This window comes from Garra rufa, chromosome 9 (genome assembly GCF_049309525.1).
Source record: "Garra rufa chromosome 9, GarRuf1.0, whole genome shotgun sequence".
Taxonomy (NCBI): domain Eukaryota; kingdom Metazoa; phylum Chordata; class Actinopteri; order Cypriniformes; family Cyprinidae; genus Garra; species Garra rufa.
The window spans coordinates 6,586,260-6,613,382 of record NC_133369.1 but is presented as its reverse complement, the minus strand read 5'-3'; the positions used below and the strand labels follow the sequence as shown (position 1 = coordinate 6,613,382).

The 27,123-nt window shown below is 33.8% G+C and overlaps 1 protein-coding gene across 1 annotated transcript in view; it reads left to right on the top strand.

Annotated features, from left to right (window-relative positions):
• Positions 1-1,379: 1,379 nt before the first annotated feature.
• The window catches only part of ext1a (exostosin glycosyltransferase 1a), a 96,242-nt gene continuing 70,498 nt past the window's right edge, over positions 1,380-27,123 (top strand). The window contains exon 1 of the mRNA XM_073846778.1: positions 1,380-2,909. Coding sequence (XP_073702879.1) covers positions 1,996-2,909 — 914 coding nt within the window. The 5' untranslated portion in view covers positions 1,380-1,995. The remainder of the gene's footprint in view (positions 2,910-27,123) is intronic.

The window sequence follows — 27,123 nt, the reverse complement described above, 5'->3', positions numbered from 1 at the left end:
AATCATTCTAATATGCTGATTTATTATTAGAATGATCAATGTTGGATAATATCAACAGTTGTGCTGCCAAATATTTTTTGGAACCTGTGATCTTTTTTTTCAGGATTCTTTCATGAATAACAAGTTTAAAAAGTACAGTGTTTATTCAAAATACAAATATTTTATAACAATGTAAAATTATTTATTAACTTTTTAATAAACTTTTAATTATTAACTTAATACATACTTGGTGAATAAAAATATTAATTTCTTTAAAAAAAAAAATGTACTGACCCCAAACTTTTGAACGGTAGTGTATATGCTCTTTTCCTATCAAATCATGCCACTTCTAAATGTTTTTTGGCAACATTAATATATAAAATCATGTTTTAACCCAGTTTCTAGTAACATGAGTGTCAATTTTGACTTATACTATTAGAATTATGTGCACTTTTTATGCTTTCAGTGGCATTTTTTAACTTAAATTTGAGCTATGCCACTGAAATTGTTCACAAAATCTTTGTTTTATAGGTTTTGAGGAAAAAATAACACATTTTGTTTCGATTTCACATAAATATGCATAAATCAAATCATGCCACTTCTAAGTGTTTTTTGGCAAAATTTATATGTAAAATCATGTTTTAACCCAGTTTCTAGTAACATGAGTGTCAATTTCGACTTATACTATTAGAATTATGTGCACTTTATGCTTTCAGTGGCATTTTTTAACTTAAATTTGAGTTACGCCACTGAAATTGTTCACAAATTCTTTGTTTTATAGGTTTTGAGGAAAAAATAACACATTTTGTTTTGATTTCACATAAATATGCATAAATCATATCATGCCACTTCTAAGTGTCTTTGGGCTAAATTAATATGTAAAATTGTGTTTTAACCCAGTTTCTAGTAACATGAGTGTCAATTTTGACTTATACTGTTAGAATTATGTGCACTTTTTATGCTTTCAGTGGCATTTTTAACTTAAATTTGAATTATGCCACAGAAATTGTTCACTTATTTTTTGTTTTATAGGTTTTGAGAGAAAAAAAAACATTTTGTTTTGCTTTCACACAAATATACATAAGTCTAAAGTCTAAAACTGTACAGATAATTTAATGACTGACAACCAAAAAGCGTTTAAACTGTCTTTTGAATATATTGTATTTTTACTTATTTATTTTTACTTCTGTTTGTCACTATATTTTGGCAAATACATTTGTTGTTGTTGCTTTAAAATTCCTTCGCGCTCGACTTTGGTCGTGAAAGGGTTACAGAAGCGTCTGCCCGCCCGGAAATGACGCGACCCAATCACTGCGCGCGGTGTACGACGGAGGCGCGTGACGGCAGCAGGCGTCGTGTGGGGATTGGAATGCTACAATGTAACAATCGCAACTGGACGCTTCAGATTAAAGCGCTGGAATGTAACGTTGTATCATCGGCGTCTCGAACGCGTTTCGAATGTAACAAGGAATAGACAAAAAAATGTCGGTTTGTCTTTTAACGAGAGGATACAGAGCAACAACTAAACGTCTGTAAAGACAACCAGCATTTGGAGGATTTAGCAGAGGAAAAATATGTGAGAATACACGGATTTGTGGGGATTTATGCGCTGGGGAAGTTTCTGACAGGGTCTTTCTGACTCACACGCATCACATGAGATCCATCGCTGGGAAATTTCTCGGACTGCTCATGCTGTTTGTGATTTCTCCAGGGTTGATTTCTCTGAAAAGTACTTTCTGGTTGATCCAGAACAGTTCCGATGGCCAGCAGGGTTCAGATGTCATCTGTCAGTAGTTTAGATGCTGTCTAATGTGAACCAGGCACCGGAGAGGAGAGAGGTAGACCCTTAAAAAAGGGTTTAAGGTTAAGTCGCCCACATGCTCTGGATTTGGGATTGGAATCGCAAGGTGGAAGTTGAGAGCATCAAACCCCTGCAGGTCTGTGGAAGATGCTGTCCAGCAGGAGTTGAGACCTTCGGATTCATCAGCACCCAGCTCCATCTGGATCTAAGGACACATGCAGGCCAAAAAACGCTATTTTATTCTGTTCTCTGCAGGTGTGTGTCTCATTCTCCTCTTTTACCTGCAGGGACCAGCGTCCAGAAGGACTCCAAACCGAGGGGATGACCCCCATCCACACTGGCCCCACTTCTCAGACCCCTTACGAGCTTTTATCCCTTGGGATCAGACTGAAACCGAGGACTACAATGTCCGTGTATCTCCGAGACACAAAAGAGATGACAACTCTGGAGGTTACAAATGCAGAATGGACTCCTGTTTTGATTTCTCCTTGTGCAGGAGGAACGGCTTTAAAGTCTATGTCTATCCTCAACAGAAAGGTGAGAAGATCTCAGAAAGCTACCAAAACATCTTGTCCTCCATTGAGGGCTCCAGATTCTACACTTCTGACCCGGGACAGGCTTGTCTTTTTGTTTTGAACCTTGACACCCTGGACCGAGACCAGCTGTCTCCTCAGTACGTCCACAACCTTAAAACTAAGATCCAGAACCTGAACCTGTGGAATAACGGGAGGAACCATCTGATCTTTAACTTGTATTCGGGCACATGGCCGGATTACACAGAGGATTTGGGGTTTGATATTGGACAAGCTATGTTGGCCAAAGCCAGCATCAGCACTGAGAACTTCAGACCCAATTTTGACATCTCCATCCCCTTGTTCTCTAAAGATCACCCTCGGACTGGAGGAGAAAGAGGGTTCTTAAAATACAACACCATCCCTCCCTTTAGGAAATATGTGCTGGTTTTTAAAGGCAAGCGCTATCTGACTGGGATCGGATCTGATACCAGGAATGCGCTTTATCACATCCATAATGCTGAAGACGTGGTTCTCCTCACCACGTGCAAACACGGCAAAGACTGGCAGAAGCATAAAGATGCTCGATGCGACAAGGACAATGCTGAATATGACAGGTAAGAACTTAGATGGATTTCTACTGTCAAAATAACGACATTTTGTAATTAAAAACAGAACAGTATAATCATGCACAGTGGCCCCAAAAAGTATAAGCACACTTAGATTTTATGATTGTCATTGGAGTAAATAACAGAATATTTATAACAAATGTTATTAGTGTTAAAGATTTTAACTTAATTACATTTAAATTTAATATTTTTTTGTTTTTAAACCAAAACATTTCTCAAAAGACATTCTTTTAATGGCATCTGCTCTATTAAAGATCTTTAAGAGATGTTTTAAAGATGTGTTAAAGAAATTTGTTTTTGGCCATAAAATTTAAAAAAGACATTATTTGTATGACATCTGTTCAAGTAAAGATGTTTTAGAGACATATTAAAGAAATTATTTTGTTTTTAAAAACAAAACATTTCACAAAAGACATTCTTTTAATGACATCAACTAGTAGAATTTCGTGATTGTTTTTAGCCAAACATTTCACAAAAGACATGCTTTTTAGATTTGTTGTGATTAAAATGCCAATATTATTTTATTAGAGGTATTTGTTCTGATAATTATTTAAATTATGTATATATATATTTGTTTTTAAACCAAAACATTTCAAAAAGACATTCTTTTTATGACATTAGCTCTGTTAAAGATTTATTAAATATGTTTTAAAGATGTTTAAGAAAATTGTGATTGTTTTTAGCCAAAACATTTCACAAAAGACATTCTTTTTATGACATCTGTTGAATTAAAGATGTTTTAGAGACTAAAGAAATTTGTTTGTTCTCAGTCAAAACATTTCACAAAATACATTCTTTTTAGATTTGTTGTGATTCAAATAAAAATATTTTTCTATTAAATATATGTACTGATAATTATTTTAACATTATATTTTATGTTATTAAACCAAAACATTTCACAAAATACATTCTTTGTTTGATGTCTGCTCTATTAAAGATGTTTTCAAGATGAATTAAAAGAAATTTTCATTCTTTTTAGAATTATTGTTGTTATTAAAATAAAGAGAGGTTTCTGTTAAAGAGATGTATTCTAATATTTTTTTTTAATTTTTGGTTTTATTTGTTTTTAAAGCAAAACGTTTTACAAAAGACATTCTTTTTATGACATCTGTTCTATTAAAAAAAAATATTATTATAAAAAAATACACTGTTTTTAGCGAGAACATTTCACAAAAGACATTATTTGTTTAGATTTGTTGTGATAAAACAATTCTATTAAAGATATGTTCTGATAATTATTTTAATATTATATTTTACGTTATTAAACCAAAACAGTTCTCAAAAGACATTCGTTGAATGACGTCTGCTCTAATAAAGATGTATTAAAGATCTTTTGAAGATAAATTAAAGAATTTATGCCAAAACATTTCACAAAAGGCATTCGTTTTATATTTGACATAATTAAATCAGTAGATATATTGTTCACAATGAAAACAAAGTGTTTGAAGACTTTTAAATGTGCAAATGCTATTGCATTAGATAATAAAATATTTAAGAAACTTTAAAAAAGATGCTAAACTTTTCTGATGTGTTTGCACTGAATTTAAGCAACTGGTGTCAAGATGTAGAAATACTATTGGGGCCCACTGTATGTGCAAAAATCTGAATTATTTTCTAACTGAATACACTTTAACATACCAAAACATTTATGCTCTCATTCTGGTGGAAACAACGCTCATCTTGCACCAGATATCAGTTTGTTTCATGCTTTCAAATAATGATAAAAGCATTTTTTTTTTTCTAATGCAATGGTTTTTAAACCCTAAGCTTATGTTTATCATAACATATCATTTCCAAGAGAAGTGCACATGAAAAAGCTGCTCTGGCTTTAATGCATTAAGATGTACCATTCGTAGGAAGCAAAAGCTTTCAATGTGTATGACATAACCCCGAATGCTCCCCGGATCTACCGCGCACAATCAGGATATATCCCAGTACGGCTGTGTCATGCAGCTTTATCTGTTTGCATCTAAAGTAGGATTGCAAAAAACATTATGCTATGTAATTTTCCCCTTCGTCTGTTTTTACGCTCTTTTGATCCGAGTGGCAGGTGTTAAGAAGTCAAACTCTTGCATCCCCTTTACTTCACTGTTAAACAAACACTGATCTCCGTCTCTGTCGTGGGTGCCTCTGGCTCCGGTTTCCTGCTGTGTTTTTTTTCCCCGGTGGCTGCGGCGCTCGGTGGGACGGGACGGGGGGCTCTGAAGGATTAGTTAAGACAATGTCCCTGGTGCCAGTGGGGGGAAAGCAGCCTTTTTTCTGTTTAAACAGCCGTTTCCCAGACCCCACTCCATCAACCTGGAATGCCTGTGTCCCGGGTGACCTTTCGTCTCTGGCAGCGTGACCTCAGTGTCAACCCGCCTACCGACAGGCTGTTCTGGGTGACTTGAAGAGATACTCACATGCCACTCACACAGTTAACAACATAACCCTGCCGAAAGAACAGCTGTGTGCTACAGCATTTATATGCTTCACAATGAGACACGACTGATGAAATATTCACACTTTGAATCTGGTGTGGATAGTTGATTACTGGTATAGTTTTTTTTTTTTGTTTGTTTTTGGCTTAGTTTATTTTTTAATGGTTTGATGCTGATATCTAGATGATAGGATGGCTGATGTATTACTAAATCAAAAGTTTGGGTAGAAACAGTTTTCACTCAGAAAAATACAAATTAATTGCAAGTTAATAAAATATAATATAATTCTGAATATAAATATAAATATGTGACCCTGGACCACAAAACTAGTCATAAGGGTCAATTTTATGAAAATACAAAGCTTTGACGATACAGCTATTTGAAAATCTGCAATCTGAGGGTGTAAAAAAAAAATCAAAATATTGAGAAAATTGCCTTTAAAGATGTCCAATTGAAGTTCTTAGTGCATACTACTAATCAAAAATGACGTTTTTATACTATTACGGCAGGAAATTTGCAAAATATCTTCAAAAATGGTTCTTTCATGGCATCGCTGTGAAGAACCTTTTAAAGCACCTTTATTTTTAAGAGTATATAGCAGAGAAACTGATAATTTGTTAAAGGTGTCTGAATAAATTTTGATTTGACTGTATATACATTTTATTCATTCATTTATTCATATACTTGAACCAAATTCACTTTGATCATGTTAAAAAAGTAGTAAGCATCTTTTGACATTCTGATGGAAAAACATTTAAGGTAACACTTTACAATAAGGTTCATTAGTTAGCAGTGTTGGGTGTAATAATATTACTTTTTTCAGTAACTAGTAGTGTAAGGCACTACTCGTCTGAAAATTGTAATATTATTACAGTTTTCCCGAGCTAGTTACTTGCGTTACATTTGCCAGTAGCACCTTCATCACACTCAAGGCACACGACAACACAGAGAACAGAAGGGAAGGGGAGGGGGGCGTGAATTGAACAGTGATTGGTCTGGGTTTGGCACGAGGTATCATTAAATTACCATCACCGATTGGTCGACACCCGGCAGCCAGCAGCAGAGCGGCACTTGCAAATAGAGACCTGCAAACCCGCGGGACCCAACGCAACAGAGTGCGGCGCGGGACAAAACTTGATGGACAAGTGCGTGTGCTGGTGCGGGCGGGTAGAGACTCGTGTGTGTGTGTGTGTGTGTGTGTGTGTGTGTGTGTGTGTGTGTGTGTGTGTGCGGGATGCGGGAAAATAAAATGATTCGCGGGACTCCCGCAATATAGAAATATCTAAACATAAAATATCTAAAAAAATAATAATAATGTTATTCATCTATTGCACAAAAACAGCAAGAACAACATATATGATTAGAAAGAGCAAGAATAGGCAGTTTCGATTTAAAACTTGTTTTGCAACATGAGCAATGTAGCCATCTGCTGATTTTTGGAACGCATCGCCAATCAATGGTGTTTAAGATAGAATTCACTCACTGCTCAAAAGTTTTGAACAGTGCTGAATATTGCGTGCTTACGAATCACAACACACGTAGACCTTTATGAAAGATTAATTGTGCCTAATATCCATTGTTATAAGAGCTTTATGAGATCGCGTATGCACTGGATGCACGCAGTATAGGTCATGCTTTTTTGTTCAGAATAACATTTTTTTGTGTAAGAAAAAAAATGTAACTAGTAATATAACTAGTAATATAACTAGTTACTTTCTCAAGGGAGTAATAAAGTAAAGTAAGGCATTACTATTTTTGAGAGTAATATGTAATATGTAATATATTACTTTTTTGAGTAACTAACCCCAACACTGTTAGTTAGCATTAGTTAACCACAATAGTTAACATGAACTAATAATGAACTGCACTTATACAGCATTTATTAATCTTTGTTAAATGTTAATTTCAACATTTACTAATACATTATTAAAATTTAGTTAACATTAGTTAATGCAGTGTGAACTAACATGAACAAACAATGAACAACTGTATTTCCGTTAACTAATGTTAACAAAGATTAGTAGATACAGTAACAAATGTATTGCTCATGGTTAGTTCATGTTAGTTAATACATTATCTAATGTTTAACTAATGAACCTTATTGTAAAGTGTTACCACATTTAAAACTAAATTTTAACGCACTTGGTTGCACTGAAGCTCTTAGTATGGACCGTTTTCCTCAAAGTGCCGTATGACAACTTTGAAAAACGCATGGTGTATTTCCATTGGAGGCGGATGTTCATTCGCTTCTCATTTCCCGCTGTAGCCATAGGCCTTCTCTCCGCTTGCTCTCTGCAAGGACGGATGCTGAAGTTGTTGAACATGACCGTTCTTGTGAATGTGAAATGCTGACGGCTGTGGCGCTGAATAATTGATCAGATGTGTTTTATTCATGTTATGTTTTTTTTTTCTCAGCTTGAAAATTTCAGGATGTTTATGAATTATTCATCAGCACAAAATCATCTGCATCATTCCTGTCCAGCATTTCAGATTTGCTCACGAAAGATGATGAAACAAACCGAATAGCCTGAAATCGACCAAATTGAACTGCATGGGTTGTATTGAGTTTTGAAGGAATTTTAATGCAGTTATTGTGCACTAAAGAATAGCTCACCAAAAAATACAAATTTGCTGAAAATGTACTCACCCTCAGGCCATCCAAGATGGAGATGAGTTTGTTTCTTCTTCTTCAAAACAGATTTGGAAAAATTTAGCATTGCATCTCTGCTCACCAATGAATCCTCTGCAGTGAATGGGTGCCGTCAGAATGAAAGTCCAAATGAGAGTTCTCTGTCTATAATAGTGCTTTCTCCAGGGAAAAATATGCACACTTCAAGCACTGTTTACTGTTTGATGTGAGAGGATGAACTTTTTCACTGGATGAAGTGTTAATATGGATTATGGACTCATATTTGAAGTTAAAAACATCTTGATGAATTTGTTTCTTACAAACACTTTCGCTTCTCAAGATGTTAATTGATGCATTGGAGTGCTGTGGATTACTTGTGGATTATTGTGATGTTTTTATCAGCTGTTTGACACGCATTCACATCCATTTTTTGAGTTTGGGATGAGTAAGATTTTTAATGGTTTTTAAAGACGTTTCTTATGCTTATCAAGGCTGCATTTATTTGATCAAAAATACAGAAAAAAACTGTAATATTGTTAAATATTATTTCAGTTATGTGAATATATTTAAAAATGTAATTTATTCCTGTGATGCAAAGCTAAATTTTCAGCATTTTTACTTCAGTCTTCAGTGTCACATGTGTCAAATCACTCTAATATGCTGATTTATTATTAATGTTGCTTAATTTTTTTTTTTTTTTTTGCAACCTGTGGTACTTTTTCAGGATTGTCTAATCAATAAAAAGTTAAAAAGAACAGCAGTTATTTGAAATAGAAAGGTTTTCTAACAATATACACTATTTTTCGAAGGTTTGGCATCAGTAAATGTGTATTCTTTCTTTATTTGAAATAAATTAATACTTTTATTCACCAAGGATGTGTTTAATGAATAAAAAGTGATGGCATTCATTTACATTTGTTAGAAAAGATTTATATTTTGATATAAATGCTGTTCTTTTTAACTTGTTATTCATCAAAGAATCCTGAAAAAGAATCACAGGTTTCAAAAAAATATTTGGCGGCACAACTTTTTCATTGATAATTCTAGGGATGCACCGATCATGATTTTTCATGGCCGATTCCGATACCGATTTTTTACAAGCAAGCTGGCCGATTCCGATACCGATTTACGTTTTTTTCAAAAACAAGAATTTATGCAAGTAAACAACATAAACAACATGTTTATTTAGTATTTAACAGACATTGCAGCCATTGCAGATTGCAATCTTCACGTCCTGCTCACAGATTTCGAAAAACCTCCACACAAGTGACTAGTTTCTGAATGAATCGAATGGATCGGCCGGGATAAAAACGATTGCCGATCGCGCGTTAGATGCAAAGACCGGCCGGTTTCGATTTATGGCCGGTCAACCGGTGCATCCCTAGATAATTCTAATAATTAATCAGCATATTACAATGATTTCTGAAGGATCATGTGACACTTAAGATTGGAGTAGCAGCTGATGAAAATTCAGCTTTGCACCACAGGAATAAATTATATTTTAAAATATATAAAAAAAAAAACATTATTTTATATTTTAATAACATTTTCTGGATTTTTGATCAAATAAATGCAGCCTTGATGAGCATGAGACTTCTTTAAAAAAACATTACAAGTCTTACTGATACCAAACTTTTGAGCAGCAGTGTATATTGATGCTATATTTCTCCAAATTCAAAACTGTCTCCTATGTAGCTTTCTGAAAGTTATGAAATCAAGAGCTCTGCAAAACAAGGAAGAATGATTAGAAAGACTGTAGTTTGTGTTTCCACGGATGTAAAAAAAACAAAGTGCACAAAATACTTGATAATCTGCCCAGAAGCATCTGTATTGCATCCGTTGTCTTGCTCAGGCCGTACGTCTGTTGGACCGTTCGCTGTAATCTGATTGGTCGGGTCTCGTTTTGAAGGAACTTGGACACTGGTTGATGACAATTCCTGTTAGGTTACATAACCTTGGATTTGCTCTGGTGCCCTGTTAACACAGCTAATCATCTTAAACCAATCCCTATCCTTTATTAGGCTGCTTCTTAATTGGGGCTCTGAGGAAGTGGCTTATATGCTGTCGTTGACAAAAGAAAATGACAGCGGGCCAGGCGGCTGACATGCGCAGTTTTTAGTGATTAAACCCATCTGCTGCAGCTTGTTGGTTGGTGCAACTCATTTGTTTCTTGTCTTTTTTGATAAAAAAAGAAAAAGCATTTCTGTAATGCTTCGCTTGAAACCATTATGTATAATGCATGAGAAAGGGCTGTCATGTGTTTTAATGCATTATCTAAAGGTGTAACACTGAATGGATAATGGTGTATATTTGTGGCTACAATTATTCATGAGATCATGCAATGCATTATAAGATGCATTACAAGGCATAATTAATGCATTCAAGATACTTTTAGAATGCATTATATATAAAGACTTAAAGTGAAGTGTTACCAAGATTTCTGAACAAGTTGACTTCATATTTTGCAAAAAATCTTGTTTAAACAATAATTTGCTGGAATATGAGCATTCAAAAATGCTAAAACCAAATCAGTAATGTTCAGTATTTAGCTCATGGACTTGCAAATCAAATGCATTCACACTGGACACAACAGTGCTGTCTGTGGTTTAATAAGGTGGAAGTAATCTTCTCCCTGTTTTCCAATGCCTATTATGTGGAAGATCCAGCCTTTATCTGTCACTAATAACAAGGAAGTTGTGATTGTCTCGATTCAGCCACTGAAAACACCAGCCGTGCAAAACGTCACTGAATCATTCCTCTATGCTTCTGTTCACACGGATTTGACTTAACTGTATTTAGACTTTGTGTCACTGAATAAATTGACACTTGTGAGTCTCAAGTTTTGTTATAAAAGTCTATTTTTCAGCCATTATTCAGTATTTATTTTATTATTTATTTAACGTTCATGTACTTAAATTGAAATGCCTTAAAAAGCTTTTTTTTTCTAATCAGAGGAATGGTCTGCTTGATTTTGTCAACAAAAAAGTTTAATGCAAGTAAGTAAAATACAGTAAAATGTGTACTAAATTAAGTTAATTATGAAATGTAATTTTAAATTTAAATCTATTTTATTTAATTGTTTTAATTAAATACAAATATTTAATTTAAATTACATTTTGTTTAAAATGAAATGTATTTCTGAAATAAATACAATTTAATGAAATGTATGTTTTATTAAATGTCATTTTAAATTAAAAATTAAAAAATTATTTATTTTTTTAATCAAGATAAAAATGTTATTTTATTGTTTTTATTTTGAGACTTCCAGTGGAATTTTAAAATTATTATTATTTTTAATTAAATTATTTATAAAATTAATACATTTTAATGAAATGTATGTTGTACTAAATGTAATTTAATATTTAATTAATACAATTTTTTTAAGTTAAAAATATTTTATTTTATTTTGAGACTTGTATTAATTCTGAAATTAATATAAGTTATTGAAATGTATGTTGTATTAAATGTGATTTAATAAATATTAAATGTAAATGTAAATTTTATTTATTTAATTTTTTTATTATTAAGTTAAATTATTTTATTTTATTTTATTTTGAGACTTCCAGGTGAATATTTTTATTTAAAATGAAATGCATTTCTGAAATGAATACAATTTAATGAAATGTGTTTTATTAAATGTAATTTTAAATTTAAGTATTTTTGATTTAATTTTTTAATAAAAATAAAAATATTTATTTAATTTTATTGTATTTTAAGTTATTTTGAGACTTCTAGAGGATTTTCTTTAATTAAAAAAATCTATTACATTACATTAAAATAAAATGCATTTCTGAAATAAATACAATGTAATGAAATGTGTGTTAAATTTAAATTGTTTTTATTTAATTACATTTTTTAAATTAAGTTTAACATTTTATTTTATTTTTTTGAGACTTCCAGGGGGCAAAAGTGCATGAAATAACTTACAGAAATATTACAGTTCTTTGAAGTGTACTCCATTTATGTCTATGCCAGATCTTCCAGTCATTTTCCAAAGTGTATCTGATATTTTTGGCTTTTGACATATCTCATTTGTCTAAACATATCATCTCTGATTCTTTCACGGTCTCTTCTTTTTGCTTTCTCACAGCGTATCCGTGCCTCTTCCAGAGCTTTAACCCGTAATGTTGTGTCCCCTGAAAAGGAAGTACTAATTTGAAGGCTCTTGTCTCACTTCTGTAATGCAGATTTGACTACTTTCGCCTGCACGAGCAGCTGTAATTATGTACTCAGGCTCTGCAGCGGCTTTAATAAGATAGCACACTTCAGCAGACAGCGGACTATTCACAAATCAACGGCTTCTCCGCTTCTTCCTCGCCGCTCAATTACTAGCCAAGTATCTCGCAAGCTCTGGAGATCGTAATATACTGGGATATGAAAACATTCGGTGAGAGCATTCAGTCGGCGATAATAATGATAAAACATTCCCTTTTATTAATCAAAACCCTGTTGATAAGAACATCGCCAAGCGTCTTTAAGGGCTCGTATCTGCGTGTCGTGATTATAAACCTCTCAAATTAGGCTGTAAGCTCAATAAGTCGAGAGCAACGTTGGGCTCATTGTAGCCTTTTTCGCATTTTTGGTTTGAAGCATGAGAAAAAAAAATTCAAAAATTCTTTGGAAGCAACTCTCTAAAACATAAATGTAAATGTAAACCACCCTAGGACAATATAGATGTGTTTTGCATCGGCAAGCACACTAAAATCTAGTCTGACGTGTATCTTTTTCCGTTATTTTTGAAGGACTGGTTGATTCATGTGTTGGATGTGGCTCAGTTCAGCTGTGTTAATGGTGTTGCTATTCCATGGTAACATGAACGTAGTATTCACAGGCTGATGTGTCCTAGGTCAAGTGTTCAGCTAATGTGCGAGTCGGATGTAATGATAGTTTAGACTGTTTCACACTGTGTATGTGGAAACCAGATGGGAAGAAACCATTCAGTCTGTGGGAAAACACGCAGAATCTCCTTTTTAGAGTAGACGTGAAGTGATTCTCTGATTTAAATCCTTCTGAAAAAACAATTATTTTTTGTTGGAATGCCGTACAATGTTTTTGTTCTTTCACTGACAAACAGTCGAGGTCAAAAATTTACATCTCCCTTTCTGAATTTTTCTGAAAGTGTTAATTATATTACCAAAATAAGAGGGGTCATACAAAATGCATGTTATTGTTTATTTAGTACTGACCTGAATAGGATATTTCACATAGAAGATGTTTATATGTAGTCCACAAGAGAAAATAATAGTTGAATTTAAAAAATAACCCTGTACAAAAGTATACATCCCCTTGATTCTTAATACTGTGCGTTTTTACTTGAATGATCCACAGCTGTGTTTTTTGTATAGTGATAGTTGTTCATGAGTCCCTTGTTTGTCCTGAACAGTTAAACTGCCTGCTGTTACATTTTTGGGGGTTTTCCAGCATTTTTGTGTATTTGAACCCTTTCCATTAAACTTCAGAGCATAATTTGACCTGGATAAATGTACCTGTGGCAACATTTCTGCAAAACAATATAACGTTGCTTCCTGCAAAGTGAAATGTGCAGATCAGTTTCATCCAAAACTGATTAAAGTAAATCTGGTAACATTTTCACTTGCGCTAAACCTAACCGACAATGTTAACAAAAGCAGATATGAGATAAAAAACACATTTGCTGAAGTAACCATGGCATTTTTGCTTGCTTCTACAATTTTTAAGCTCCTTTATAAATGAGATTTGTTTCTAAATGCTCCACATTGCAAGTGCAATGCTGTACCGGGTGCGCTACCGAGCAAGTTTACATCAGAAAAGTCATAGAGCTGGCTGTGCAAACATCAAACTGTATTAAGTTTACATTTGCACTATGATAAGAGAGCTTTGTGGTCAACACATTGTGCAAATGTAAACTTAATACAGTTTGAAAATTATCTTTATTAATCAATAATCTGCCCCGTAATCATAATTTGCATGAAAATTCAATTCAAGTGTATTTGTATAGCGCTTTTCACGATATAAATCGTTGCAAAGCAGCTGTACAAAATGTAGGCTACTACAATATATTTAGTAGCTTATTAGTGGTGACTACTGTATGTTAAGTCGATGTACATATGGTATAAATGTTAAAATCAGTAATGGTGTAATCAAACAGATGATGAACACTAATAGTAATGATTATGTGTTGCAATCAAATTTGTAGAAAAATTGTGCAGTGCTGTATGTTGTTTCAAGGCTGGCATCATCGGCGGTCCTCTGGGGGGTTGGCATCATCTCTTCTGAAAAAATAAAAATACATAAAGGTGGTTGGTGTTTTACAGCCACTAGTGTTCATTTCAAATGGAAACCTCAATGAATTTTTACAATTTTAAAATGTATGTGAGTAGAAGCATTTTTTTCTCGTAAGCCAATGTTACGTTTTTGCCTGTTAGTTGATAAAAGGGCTTCATATTTTAAGGAACCTAAGATACACCTTAGAACTAAGTCTCTTTTCAACCGCCATGCCACATCTGGAGAGTTGTTAGCTGGAAAAATTCCTGAAACACATACCTGAGCAGACTAATTAAGACCTTTAGAGATATTAGAAATCTACAAGCATGTTTGCTTGATCAGGGTTGAAGCTGAACTTTGCAGAAAAGGTCTGGAAAAACACAATCAAATGACTTGTAAACAACGATATGGCATGTTTACTTGTGGAAAGATTGAACCTTCTGTAATAGTTGCATTTGAGTCCCTCAGTTGTCCTCAGTGTGAAAAGATGGATCTCAAAATCATACAGTCATTGTTGGAAAGGGTTCAAATACACAGATATTCTGGAAAATCAAAGAATTTGTGGGACCTGAAGGATTTTTCTGAAGAACAGCGTTAACTGTTCAGGACGAACAAGGGACTCATGAACAACTATCACTAAACAAAAAAAAAACAGCTGTGGATCATTCAGAACATAGTATTAGGAATGAAGGGGGTGTAAACTTTTGAACTGGGTCATTTTTATAAATGTATGTGAAATATCTTATTCAGGTCAGTACTAAATAAACAATACCATGCATTTTGTATGATCCCTCTTATTTTACTAAAATAATTAACATTTTGTAGATTCAGAAAGGGGGATGTAAACTTTTGTCTTCAACTGTATGTGGTGTTTTTTAATGCAAAATGTACCACTACGATGTTAGTTGCCTGCCAGTGTGTTGCTGAGTAGTTTATCAAGTTGCTATGTGGTTTCTAGGTGGTTGCTTGCTGACCCAAGTCAAATAATCACATCCCCAAATAGGGTTGTGCCGATAGACGATAGTATCGTGTATCGACGATAGTCAGAGATATCGCCTGTTGCTGATGCCTTTGACGATAGTTAGACGATTATTATTGTTATCCGTCAACAAAGAACTTAACTTTAGCAATGCAGCACAGAGAGTCTGTTCTAGGATGCTTCAGAAACTTGCCGCGGTATAAACACACGCATAGAGAGGCCACCGCGCCTTAACGCACCTCGTGCAGTGAAAATGGGAGATTTTCATCATCCAGTACGGTGGTACATTAACTGATTCTAAAGGGAGTGTTATAATATATTAGCATTGCAGTTATTAGGATAACAGAGGTAGTAAAACCTGGTTCAGGCTGAATTAATTACGATGTATCATAATCAGTCTGTATACAGTAAACATAAACATTCATCTCAGTAACGTCTATAGGCGTTAATTAGAATTACGATGCGATCAGATGGCGCTAAACATACGCACGTGAATTACACGCGCGTCACTTCTCCGCATTCAATATGAACTTAACTACAACATCACCTGATGACAACCTTCAGACATACAGCGGTAACATTATCGCAATATGACGGGTAAAGAAAGATTCATTCATTTACATTCTGGCACGCACATTTACAGCTCACTCACTGACGATAGCAGAGAATGAAACCGAAAGTAACTTGAACAACTCCGGCAGAACTATAGTCAACGCTCTGTACATGCACAACTTAATCATATGCCAAAAGAAAGTCTACCTTTACAAAACGAATAAGGGATTTAGTACAGAGATAATTAATTAAATTAGCACGATAGTATCGTGTATCGGCGATCTCTCAGGCTGACGATAGGGCGATTTGAAAATTGAGCATATCGCCCAACACTATCCCCAAATTTGTTTTACCCCCCTTTCTTCCAAAATGCATCATGGAGAGATCTGCGATTCTCTGATCTGCCCATCTTTCCACTGACCAAATAATGATGTAATCTGCCCACAAGTAAACATGCCATATCGTTGTTTACAAGTCATCTTATTGTGTGTTTTCCAGACCCCTGAGATCAACTTTTCTGCAGAGTTCAGCTCTAACCCTGATCAAGCAAACATGCTTGTAGCTTTCTAATATCTCTAAAGGTCTTGCTTCAGGTGTGTTTCTGGAATTTTTCCAGCTAACAACTCTCCAGATGTGGCATGGCGGTTGAAAAGAGACTTAAATCTATGGTGTAGCTTAGGTTCCTTAAAATAAAAAGCCCTTTTATCAACTAACAGGCAAAAATGTAACACTGGCTTACTAGAAAAACAAACATGCTTCTACCTAGATACATTTCCAAAATGTACAAATTCATTGCAGTTTCCATTTGAAATGAACACTAGTGGCTGTAAAACACCAACAGCTTTTATTCCTTTTCATGCAAACTATGATTATGGGGCAGATTATTGATTAATAAAGATCATTATAGATTGTTCCTTGCACAATACTATGTGTTGACCTCAAAACACTTCTCTAATAGTGCAAAAAATGTACATTTTGATGTTTGCACAGCCAGCTCTATGGCTTTTCTGATGTAAACTTGCTCGGTAGTGCACCCGGAAACGGCATTGCACTTGCAATTTGGAGCCTTCAGATACAATCTTCTTTATAAAGGAGCTTAAAAATTGTAGAAGCAAGCAAAAATGGCATGGTTGCTTCAGCAAATGTGTTTTTATCTCATATTTGCTTTTGTTAACGTTGTTGGTTAGGTTTAGCGCAAGTGAAACGTCACCAGATTCACTTTAATCTGTTTTGGATAAAACTAAACTGCACGTTTCACTTTGAAAGCATTGTAAAAACATGCAGGAAGCAATGTTATATCATTTTGCAGAAATGCCACCACAGGTATGTTTGTCCTCTGAGGTTGGGTTGCAAAAGAACATCTCTGTCGTTCTTGCCTGGGTCAGATTATGCTCTGAAGCTTAATAGTTTGGGTTAGCGGTTTGTTCAAATCACTAACTCCGAGTATTAGTCATTCTGGCCTTCACAAACACCACTGATGAGACTTTGTGGCCTCTTTCTCACTTGTAATCAACTGTTTTTACAATCAGCAGAGTTTACATTGGTGTTTTGGGAATGTTCTTTCCACAACCACAGAGTTGAGTGTCAAATTAACAGATAAACTATTATATGCTATTTAGTCAAACAACCATGTTGAAATCACTGCATTTATCAGTTTTCATTAAGATTAAATGCTATCTGTTTATTCAAACCACATTGAGCCAGTAGAGGAGAATGCTAATGACTCAAATGACGTACCAGAGTCAGTCAACCCAAAATCAATTGATGTTAGCGCAGAATCTGTATAAACAGAACGGAAACATTTTTCAAAGAGAATTTTAAAGAAATCTTGAGTGAGTTTGAGCTATTTTTTTAAAGTTAAAATATGACTGTTGAAATTTGAGTTGCAAAAATAAGCATAAGGATACATTACTCAAATTTTGCAATCGTACAACTCCGAACTCGTACAAATACGAAAGCGTTAAAACAGAGTGGTTGTAGAAAACAACATCTGAGTTTAATTTATGTGAATTAGTTCAAACTTTCCATTGCAGTAAATCGAAATTTGACTTTTGGTTTTGGAATTGATTTGAGTTGCCAAATAAAAAAAGACCCAACAGTTAAGTTTCTAAACTTTTGCAATGGTATAACTAACAAGTATGAAAGTTTGAAAACAGAATTGTTGATTTCATTACAAGATTGATTCATTTGTGTGTATTAGTTCAAACTGTCCATTGCAGCGAATCGATTCAAAGCTCTGATTCAAGAAATTATTGATGGATACTATACAGTCAAATAAAGATGTAGACATGGCCAGTTTCATTTAGATTAAATGCTATCTGTTTGTTAAAACAACATTGAGCTAGTAGCGCAGAATGCTAATGACTGGAATGACATATCGGCTACAAGAGTCAGTCAAACCCAAAGTCAACAGAAAGATTCTTTTAAAAGAAAAGGGTTTCAAAAGTAAGTTTGAGTTATTTTTAAAGATAGAATATGACTTTTGTTGTTTAAGTTGATTCGAGTCACAAAAAAGACCCAAAGGCTATGTTCCTCAAAAGTCAGTGAATCCCAAAGTCAACCTAAAGATTTCAAAGAGAATTTTAAGAAAACTTAAATGAGTTTGAGATATTTTAAGTTAAAATAAAGCATGAAATCAAATTTTGCAATCGTGCAAATCCTGAATATGAAAGCGTTAAAACGGCGTACAAAACAACATCTTACTTTGCAAGTTAGATTCTTTTATGTGAATTAGTTGAAACTGTCCATTGCTTTGAACTGATTCAAAGTTATGATTTAAGTTTTTATAGAGTTAGAAATGAGACTTATGTTGTTGAAATTGATTTGAGTAGCAAAAAAAGACAGAAAGGCTACATTTCTCAAATTTTGCAATAGTATGACTCACCAGTATGAAACTGTTAATTCAGATTTGTTGATTAATTTAAGTTTGATTCATTTATGTGAATTAATTCAAACTGTCCATTGCTGTGAATCAATTTAAAGCTCTGATTCAAAGAATTATTGATTTTATTGTTGACATTATACAAACTACCATGTATAAATTGTTCGTTTTATCAATTTTCATTAAGATTAAATGCTATCTGTTTGTTCAACATTTAATCTACACCAATAACATATCAGCTACAAGAGTCAGTCAAACCCAAAGATTAAGATAGCTTTTGTTGAAATTTGACTTTTGCTGTTGAAATTGATTTGAAGTTGCAAAAAAGACGCAAAGGCTATGTTTCTCAAATTTTCCAGTCTTAAAAATCCTGAATATGAAAGTGTTAGAACAGCTGTTGTAGAAAAACGACAAGAGAGTTGGTAATTTTGATACATTTTTTGGAATTGTTGATTCATTAAAGTTTGAAATATTTATACGAATTAGTTCAAACTGTCCATTGCATTGAATTGATTCAAAGTTGTGATAAAAATTTTTTTTTTGGAGTTAGACTTATGTTGTTGAAATTGATTTGAGTTGCAAAAAAAGACAAAGGCTACGTTTCTCAAATTTTGCAATCGTGTGACTCGCCAGTATGAAACTGTTAAAGCTGATTTGTTGATTAATTTATGTGAATTAGTTCACTGTCCATTGCTGTGAATAAATTTAAAGCTCTGATTAAAGGAATTATTGATTTTATTGACATTATACAGTCAAACTACCATGTATAAATTGTTTGTTTTATCAATTTTCATTTAGATTAAATGTTCAACATTTAATCTACACCAAGAACATATCAGCTACAAGAGTCAGTCAAACCCAAAGTCAACCTAAAGATTTCAAAGAGAATTTTTAAGAAAACGTGAGTGAGTTTAAACTATTTTTTGAAGTTAAAATATGACTTTTGAGTCACAAAAAAAAGGCCAAAGGCTCTGTTTCTCAAATTTTGCAATAGTACAAATCCTGAATATGAAAGAGTTGGTGTAGAAAAACATCTAAGTTGGCAAATTTGATTTATGTGAATTAGATCAAAGTGTTCATTGCAGTGAATTGAAAGACCTTAATGTATCGTCATGAGCCACAGGGTTTAATTTGGTTTTATGTGTATGTTTTTTTTTTTACTCTTAAAGATTTGGTAACCATTGACTGCCATTATATGACTGACACACTTTAATGGTTTGAGTTAACCCCTTAACTGTCACTTCCATTTTTGAACAGAGACATGAAAATGAAGAATTCAAACCTATTATTTTATAATTCATGAACAAAAACATTTTGTAATATGAATTTAATGTACTTTTTCCATGTAAATAAATTTTCTGATTTTAAAATGGCTTTCAAAAGGTGAATTTTGATATTTTAAGTTTTCAACTGATATATCATTTCTTATGATTTCTAAAGTGTGAGAGAAAAAGGCAACAGGGAAGTCTGTTTGTGACAAAGGTCTGAACTCCTGTTATCAAGTAGATTTTCCAGGTGCACTCTTGTCATAAATGAATCTATTATTTTTCCTACATAATTTGTAACACACAAAAAATGTCAAATATCTATTTAGGAGCCTTAGACCTTTCCAACAATATATAGTTTGTCATGATTAGATTAGGATTTATTTGTAAAATGGTGAAGAAACTTAGACGTCCCACAGAGTGGACGGGTGACAGTTAAGGGGTTAAAAGTCTTTGTTTGTGCTCTACTGAAGAAACTAACTCACCTAGATCTTGAGGGTAAGCAGATAAACATCAAATTTTCATTTTTGGGTGAACTATCCCTTTAAGATTAAACAGCATTGAGACAGTAGAGCAGAATGCTAATGACTCAAATGCTCCAAGAGTCAAACCCAAAGTCAACAGAAAAATTTAAAAAGACAATTTAAGAAAACTTGAGTGAGTTTAAGCAATTTTTATGGTGTAGTAAATGATTTGAGTTTCAAAAAAAGACCTAACTGACCTGTGTTTCTCAAATTCTGCAATCTTACAACCCATAGGGAAAAACAACATCAGTTGGTAAGTTTGATTCATTCATGTGGATTACTTCAAATTCAACATTGCATTGATTCAAGCAATTGTTTATGAACCCTACAATAGCCAATAGTTCTCTGTGGACCAGGCAACATTTAACGAATCATAAACAACGTAACCAAATGTGTTTTATTTGTTTCCCATGTTGTTTTGCATGTCATTTCCTTGTCTCGTTCCCTACAGTTACCGGCATTGGGTCAGAGTGAACGTGTTGGCTTGCATCTCGCCGCAGCTAAGCCAGAGACGTGGATTAAATCCTCTCTATAAATACATCTCATACGTCGACGTCAGGCTGTCCGCACATCATACGGCTAGCATGTGTTTTTCTCATCTCTCGTTTGGCACCGCTTCTTAATTAGAAGCGTGACGTGAGCTTTCGGTTTTACGGTGAGCATTTGATCCCTTCTGGCCGTGGCAGATAGTCTCTCCCTCTTGCTGGCTGACCGCTGAGAGCGGCGGCTGCTGGTTGACTTTGGGGATTTCACACTACTGTAGATTTAGTTTAGTTTATACTTTAGCATTAGACAATAAGCAGGGAACACAATGAGTATCACCCCTGTTTTCGATTGATGTTTCTCCAGTACATTTATGTTGGGTTATGCTCTTGTTTTCTGGAATTAGTTGGGTTTTTGTCTTTGATTAATTCAATGATTTTCAATGTTTTCTGCTCATTATATGAGTTTCAATATCCTGGAAACACAAAAAAGGACATGGAAATGGCAAAACTTTGACCTTTCATCTGATTTTCTGGTAGTTGATGTTTACTCTGGTTTCTGTCTGATGTGGTCCTAGCCTTGGTTTATGAAGGGTTCTCCAGGCGTTTTGAAGTATGATATTAGTCAACAAGTTTAATTACAGACCATACAGATGTTTTCCCATAAAACGTATTTTTCCTTGACACATTAAATGTTCGGGCTTCCCCCGTGGTCTCTTTGGTTTCTTGATCAACATTTGGTAGCAATATGTGTTATTGACGAGACTTTCGTTGTGCCAGATACTTTTTCAAGTGAAGTATCTCCTTTTTAGCTTGGTAACAAATAGAGGTCAGGAATATATATAGTATTTTTCATCACAGTCATCAATTTTTTATGAGACAAAGATTAAAAAGTGAATTTTAAAAAGTCATGTAGACTTGAATGTTTTGAAAAGCTAAGCTTTTCTAGTATTTGTGGGATGTCAGTTATAACAGAATATAATATTGACCTAGTTTTGCGTTGTTTTCTTCCCAGATATCACAGTTAAAGCAGCACCTTTTGAATGGAAATAAACTGTGTCAGCGTTGTGAGCTGTTGTATTTTTGTTAAAGCATTTGCATGAATTATTCAGTAAAACTCATTTATTTTTTGAGCTGCAAAGTTTTCTAAATAGTGCTTTTGATGTGGGAATACTTTACTAGGATAATGAATTTCTAGTCATATGTTTGGATATAACTTTCCATAGATAAGGTTAAGTAAGGGTTATATAACACTAGCCTCATGTTAACACATGCACTACCATTTAAAAGTTTGGGCTCAATATGCTTTTGAAAAAGTCAAAAATTACAGTAAAAACATTAATATTAACTATTTGAATATGTTTTAAAATGTAATTTATTCCTGTGATCAAAGCTGAATTTCAGCCTCTTTACTCCAGGCTTTAGCGTCACATGATTCTTCAGAAATCATTTTTAACATGCTGAATTTGCTGCTCAAGAAATATTTCTTATTATAAATGTTGAAAACAGTTGGTGCTGCTTCATATTTAAGGAAAACTTCGTTTTTTTTTTATAAATATTCATCTTTTGTAACATAAATGTTTTTATTGTCACTTAATGTATCCTTGTTGTATAAAAGTATTTGTCTTTCAAAAAAAAATACTGAAAAAATACTGTACCTTAGAAACTATTTTATTTTATTTTATTTTATTTTATTTTATTTTATTGAGGTGCACTACCAGTCAAAAGTTTTTGAACAGGACATTTTTAATGCTTTTTAAACAAGTCTTTTCTGCTCACCAAGCCTGCAGTTATTTGGTCTAAAGTACATCAAAAACAGTTTTTTTAACAAAATATTTTTACTTATTAAAATAACAGTTTTTCTAATAATATTCTAATTTGCTGCTCAGAAAATCTTTTTTATTATTATGTTGAAAACAGCTGAGTAGATTTTTTTTTTTTTTTTTTTTGTCTTTCATCACTTTTGTTCAATTTAAAGCATACTTGCTAAATAAAAAAAAAATGGTGATGCTGAAATGTAGCTTTGGTCACAGGAATAAATTACATTTTTAAATATATTCAAATAAAAAACAGTTATTTTAAATAGTAAAAATATTTCACAATTTTACTGTTTTTGCTGTACTTTGGTTTAAATAAATGCAGGCTGGGTGAGCAGAAGAGACTTCTTTAAAAAAAAAAAAAAACATTTAAAATGTTAAAAATCTTTTGACTGGTAGTGTATGTAAATGCTAAACGTGTTCAGAAAAGGTAGTCCCGCATTAGAAAAGGGAAGAAGAATTTTCTTTTTTTTTTTTTTCAGATTTTTATTTGAAACATTATGTGCTAAATTCCTTTCCATTCACTGCAATGGAAAAGTTATTTGAAAATACTAGTTTTACTATTTTATTGTTTTAAACAGCCAACCCTCCCAAAAAATGTCCTGAAGTTGCTTTACTTTGCTTCTGGTTGCTAAAAGCTGAGGTGTGTTTTCCAGATGCAGCTTAATAGCCGTATTTCTTGCTGATGGAAAGAGGCAGTGGGAGTGAACAGATGTTCTTGTGTCTCCCGAGGAACGGAACAAGGCAAGGTTAAAAGGCTTGGAAAGCAGTACGGGTCTTACTGACATTTTCAAATGTTCTTTAAATACTCGGGCAAATAGTTGTGCCTCACATACTAAATGCTTTAAATGCCTTTTTTTTCTCGCTTTCAGCAAATTAACATATTACCGCCACATTTACATAAAGCAGATTCGATATCTAGCAACTTGGTGAAAGCATTACAACTCATTTAGCAAGCAGAGAAGTCAGCCAATCATTTACAGCAGCAAAAACAGCCAGAAATATCCTCATTGCAAGTATGCAGATGCAAATGCTTGGTCAACATGTTGAAAACATGCTGTGGTGGGAATCAGACAAACCTCATATTTACATTAGCTTGACTGTAGCATTAACACAGGCTGATTCAGGCCTGTTGGTGTAAATGTTTAATTCAGGTAGAAATTCTTTTCAAAACAGTTAAGCCTTTAGCATTGCAATGAACATGGAAGATTATTACATTACATCACTTGTTCACCAAATTGATCCTCTGAAGTGAATGGGTGCCGTCAGAATGAGAGTCCAAACAGCTGATAAAAACATCACAATAATCCACAAGTAATCTACACCACTCCAGTCCATCAATTAACATCCTGTGACCCATATTTGTTTAGATCTGTTTTGGCTTGTAAGCGGTGCTTGATCTGTGCAGATTTCTGTCCTGATTTAGACAAGATGACTTTTTCAATGGATTGTGGACATGGAAGCAACGGTTTAAAGTTAAAAACGTCTTAATGACGGACTTGTTTCTTACAACACGCATCTTTTGGCTTAACAAGATGTTAACTGATGGACTGTAGTGATGTGATGTGACTCCTTGTGGATTATTTTGATATTTTTATCAGCTGTTTGGACTCTCATTCTGACGGCACCTATTCACATACATTGATGAGCAAGTGATGGAATGAATCCAAGATTTGGAGAAATTTAGCATTACATCACTTGATGACCAATGGATGTGAATGGGTGCCGTCAGAATGAGAGTCCAAACAGCTGATAAAAACATCACTATAATCCATACCACTCCAGTCATTCAATTAACATCAACTGAAGTAAAAAGCTGCATGTTTGTAAGAAACAAATCCATCATTAAGGCATTTTTTAACTTTAAAGTGTCACTTCTGGACAAAATATGAGTCCATAATCCATAATAATGCTTCCTTCAGTAAAAAAGTTGATCTATTGTTGTCTTCTTGCATCAAAATCCACCCATATCTGTTTAGATCTGTTTTGGCTTGTAAGCGGTGCTTTATCTGTGCAGATTTTTCTCCTGATTTAGACGAGATGACTTTTTCAGTGGATTATGGACTCAAAGTTTGAGTGGTTTGAAGCGATGGTTTGAAGTTAAAAACGTCTTAATGACGGACTTGTTTCTTACAAACATGCATCTTTGGGTTTAACAAGATGTTAACTGATGGACTGGAGTTATGTGGATTACTTGTGGATTGTTTTGATGTTTTTATCAGCTGTTTGGACTCTCATTCTGACGGCACCCATTCACATCCATTGGTGAGTAAGTGATGGAGTGAATCCAAGATGTAGATGAGTTTGTTTCTTCATCAGAATAGATTTGGAGAAAAGTAGCATTACATCACTTGTTCACCAATGGATCCTCTGCAGTGAATGGGTGCCGTCCAAACAGCTGATAAAACACATCACAATCATCCACAAGTAATCCACACCACTCCACTCCACTCCATTAACATCTTGTGAAGTGAAAAGCTGCATGTTTCTAAGAAAAAAATCCATCATTAAGGCATTTTTTAACTTTGAAGTGTCATTTCTGGCCAAAATACAAGTCCATAATCCATAATTACACTTCTTCCAGTGAAAAAGTCCATCTTCTGTTGTTCTCTCACATCAAAATCCACCCAAATATTTGTTTAGAACTGTTCTGGACTGTGTTTGCTTGTAAATTGTGCTTGATCTGTGCAGATTTCTCTCCTGATTCAAACTAGATGACTTGTTCACATCAGAAAGCAATATTATGGCTAGAGGACTCGTATTTTAGCTGGAAGCAACGGTTTGAAGTTTAAAAATATCGTAATGATGGATTTGTTTCTTAAAAACATGAAGCTTTCCATTTCACAAAATGTTAATTGTTGGACTGGAGTGGTGTGGATTATTGTGAGGTTTTTAATCAGCTGTTTGGACTCTCATTCTGACGGCACCCATTCACATCCATTGGTGAGCAAGTGCTGGAATGCTACATTTCTCCAAATATGTTCAAATGAAGAAACAAACTCATCACCATTGTCATTTTGAATGTCCTGATGAAGAGGATCAGGATGTTTTAGGCCAAAGTGTCAGAGTGACAGTAGCAAATAGTCACAGAATACTGAGTTATGACTTTTAAATGTAGAAACACTTGACTAAAGTGGACTGTGAGGGAAAAAAAATTATATGCTATAGCTAAAGTTTCAAATATGACCTCAGTCTCATTTGCATCGAACTCCCACGTTGCTGTGCATTATGTGCAGTGAAAACTCCTCTGCAATGGAGGCCTTGTCTGGTCGCATCTCCCCCACAGCCAAAGACAGAGGAATGCAGATAAACTGTCAAGAGCGGTCAAATCACAAGCTATCCGTGGTAACTCAAGACTCACCTGTGCCGTCACGAGCGTTTTGAAGTACTTATTGCCATGAAGTGACACGAGAGCGGTTGTGTAAGCTCAAAATGTTTGACCCGACTCGTGTTAGTCCACCTCAGCTTCTGCATTATACACGTGTTTCCTTCTCTCAGTGTGAGAGTAAGCCGTTTGAATATTCAGAGCTTTTCACCTTGTTTAATGTAAGCTGATTCGACATTTTCCATATGGGCGTAGGAGGATAAATGGATGATTGGTGAACAAGCAGACCCTTAAAAATACATGGATTAACAGACTGCCGGCTCTGACTAATGGACCCATTGTGTGCAGCTGATGCACATTAATGAAGAGGGAAGGTTATGATGTTCAGCAGCTGTGTGCATCATGAACTACATATTTCTGATCCATTTAATTATTTGCATATTTGTGTGTGTGTACACTTCTATTTATATGTGTCTATCCATCTATCCATCTGTCTGTCTGTCTGTATATGTAAGTGTGTGTGTGTGTGTGTGTGTGTGTGTGTGTGTGTGTGTGTGTGTGTGTGTGTTTATTTATTTATTTTTCTTTCCCCAGCTACTGCATTATATTTTTTAAGTCTAATTAAGTCTTTTTAATATCATTTTATATTATCATCTTAATTTTATATACTTTTTATTTTACAGTGAAATATTACAATAGCAGTATTTCTTTAGTTTTTTTAATATTTTAAGGTTTGTTTAATAAATTATAATAAAAATAATGATAAAATAGTACTAATAATTATTATTATTATTTAGCCATATTGACATATTTGAGTGTTTTATTGACAGTTAAATGGTACAATTGCAGATTCTTTTTGTATTTTTAAGTTTTTTTAATAATAATAATAATTATTATTATTATTATAATGATGATTATATGATTATTATTATTATTATTTTATTTCTTTAGCCATATTGACATATTTTATTTTTTTATTTACAGTTAAATACTACAATTGCCATGTTTCTTGTTTAGTTTTTTGTATTTTTAAGTTTGTTTAATAATAATAATAATAATAATAATAATAATAATAATAATAATAA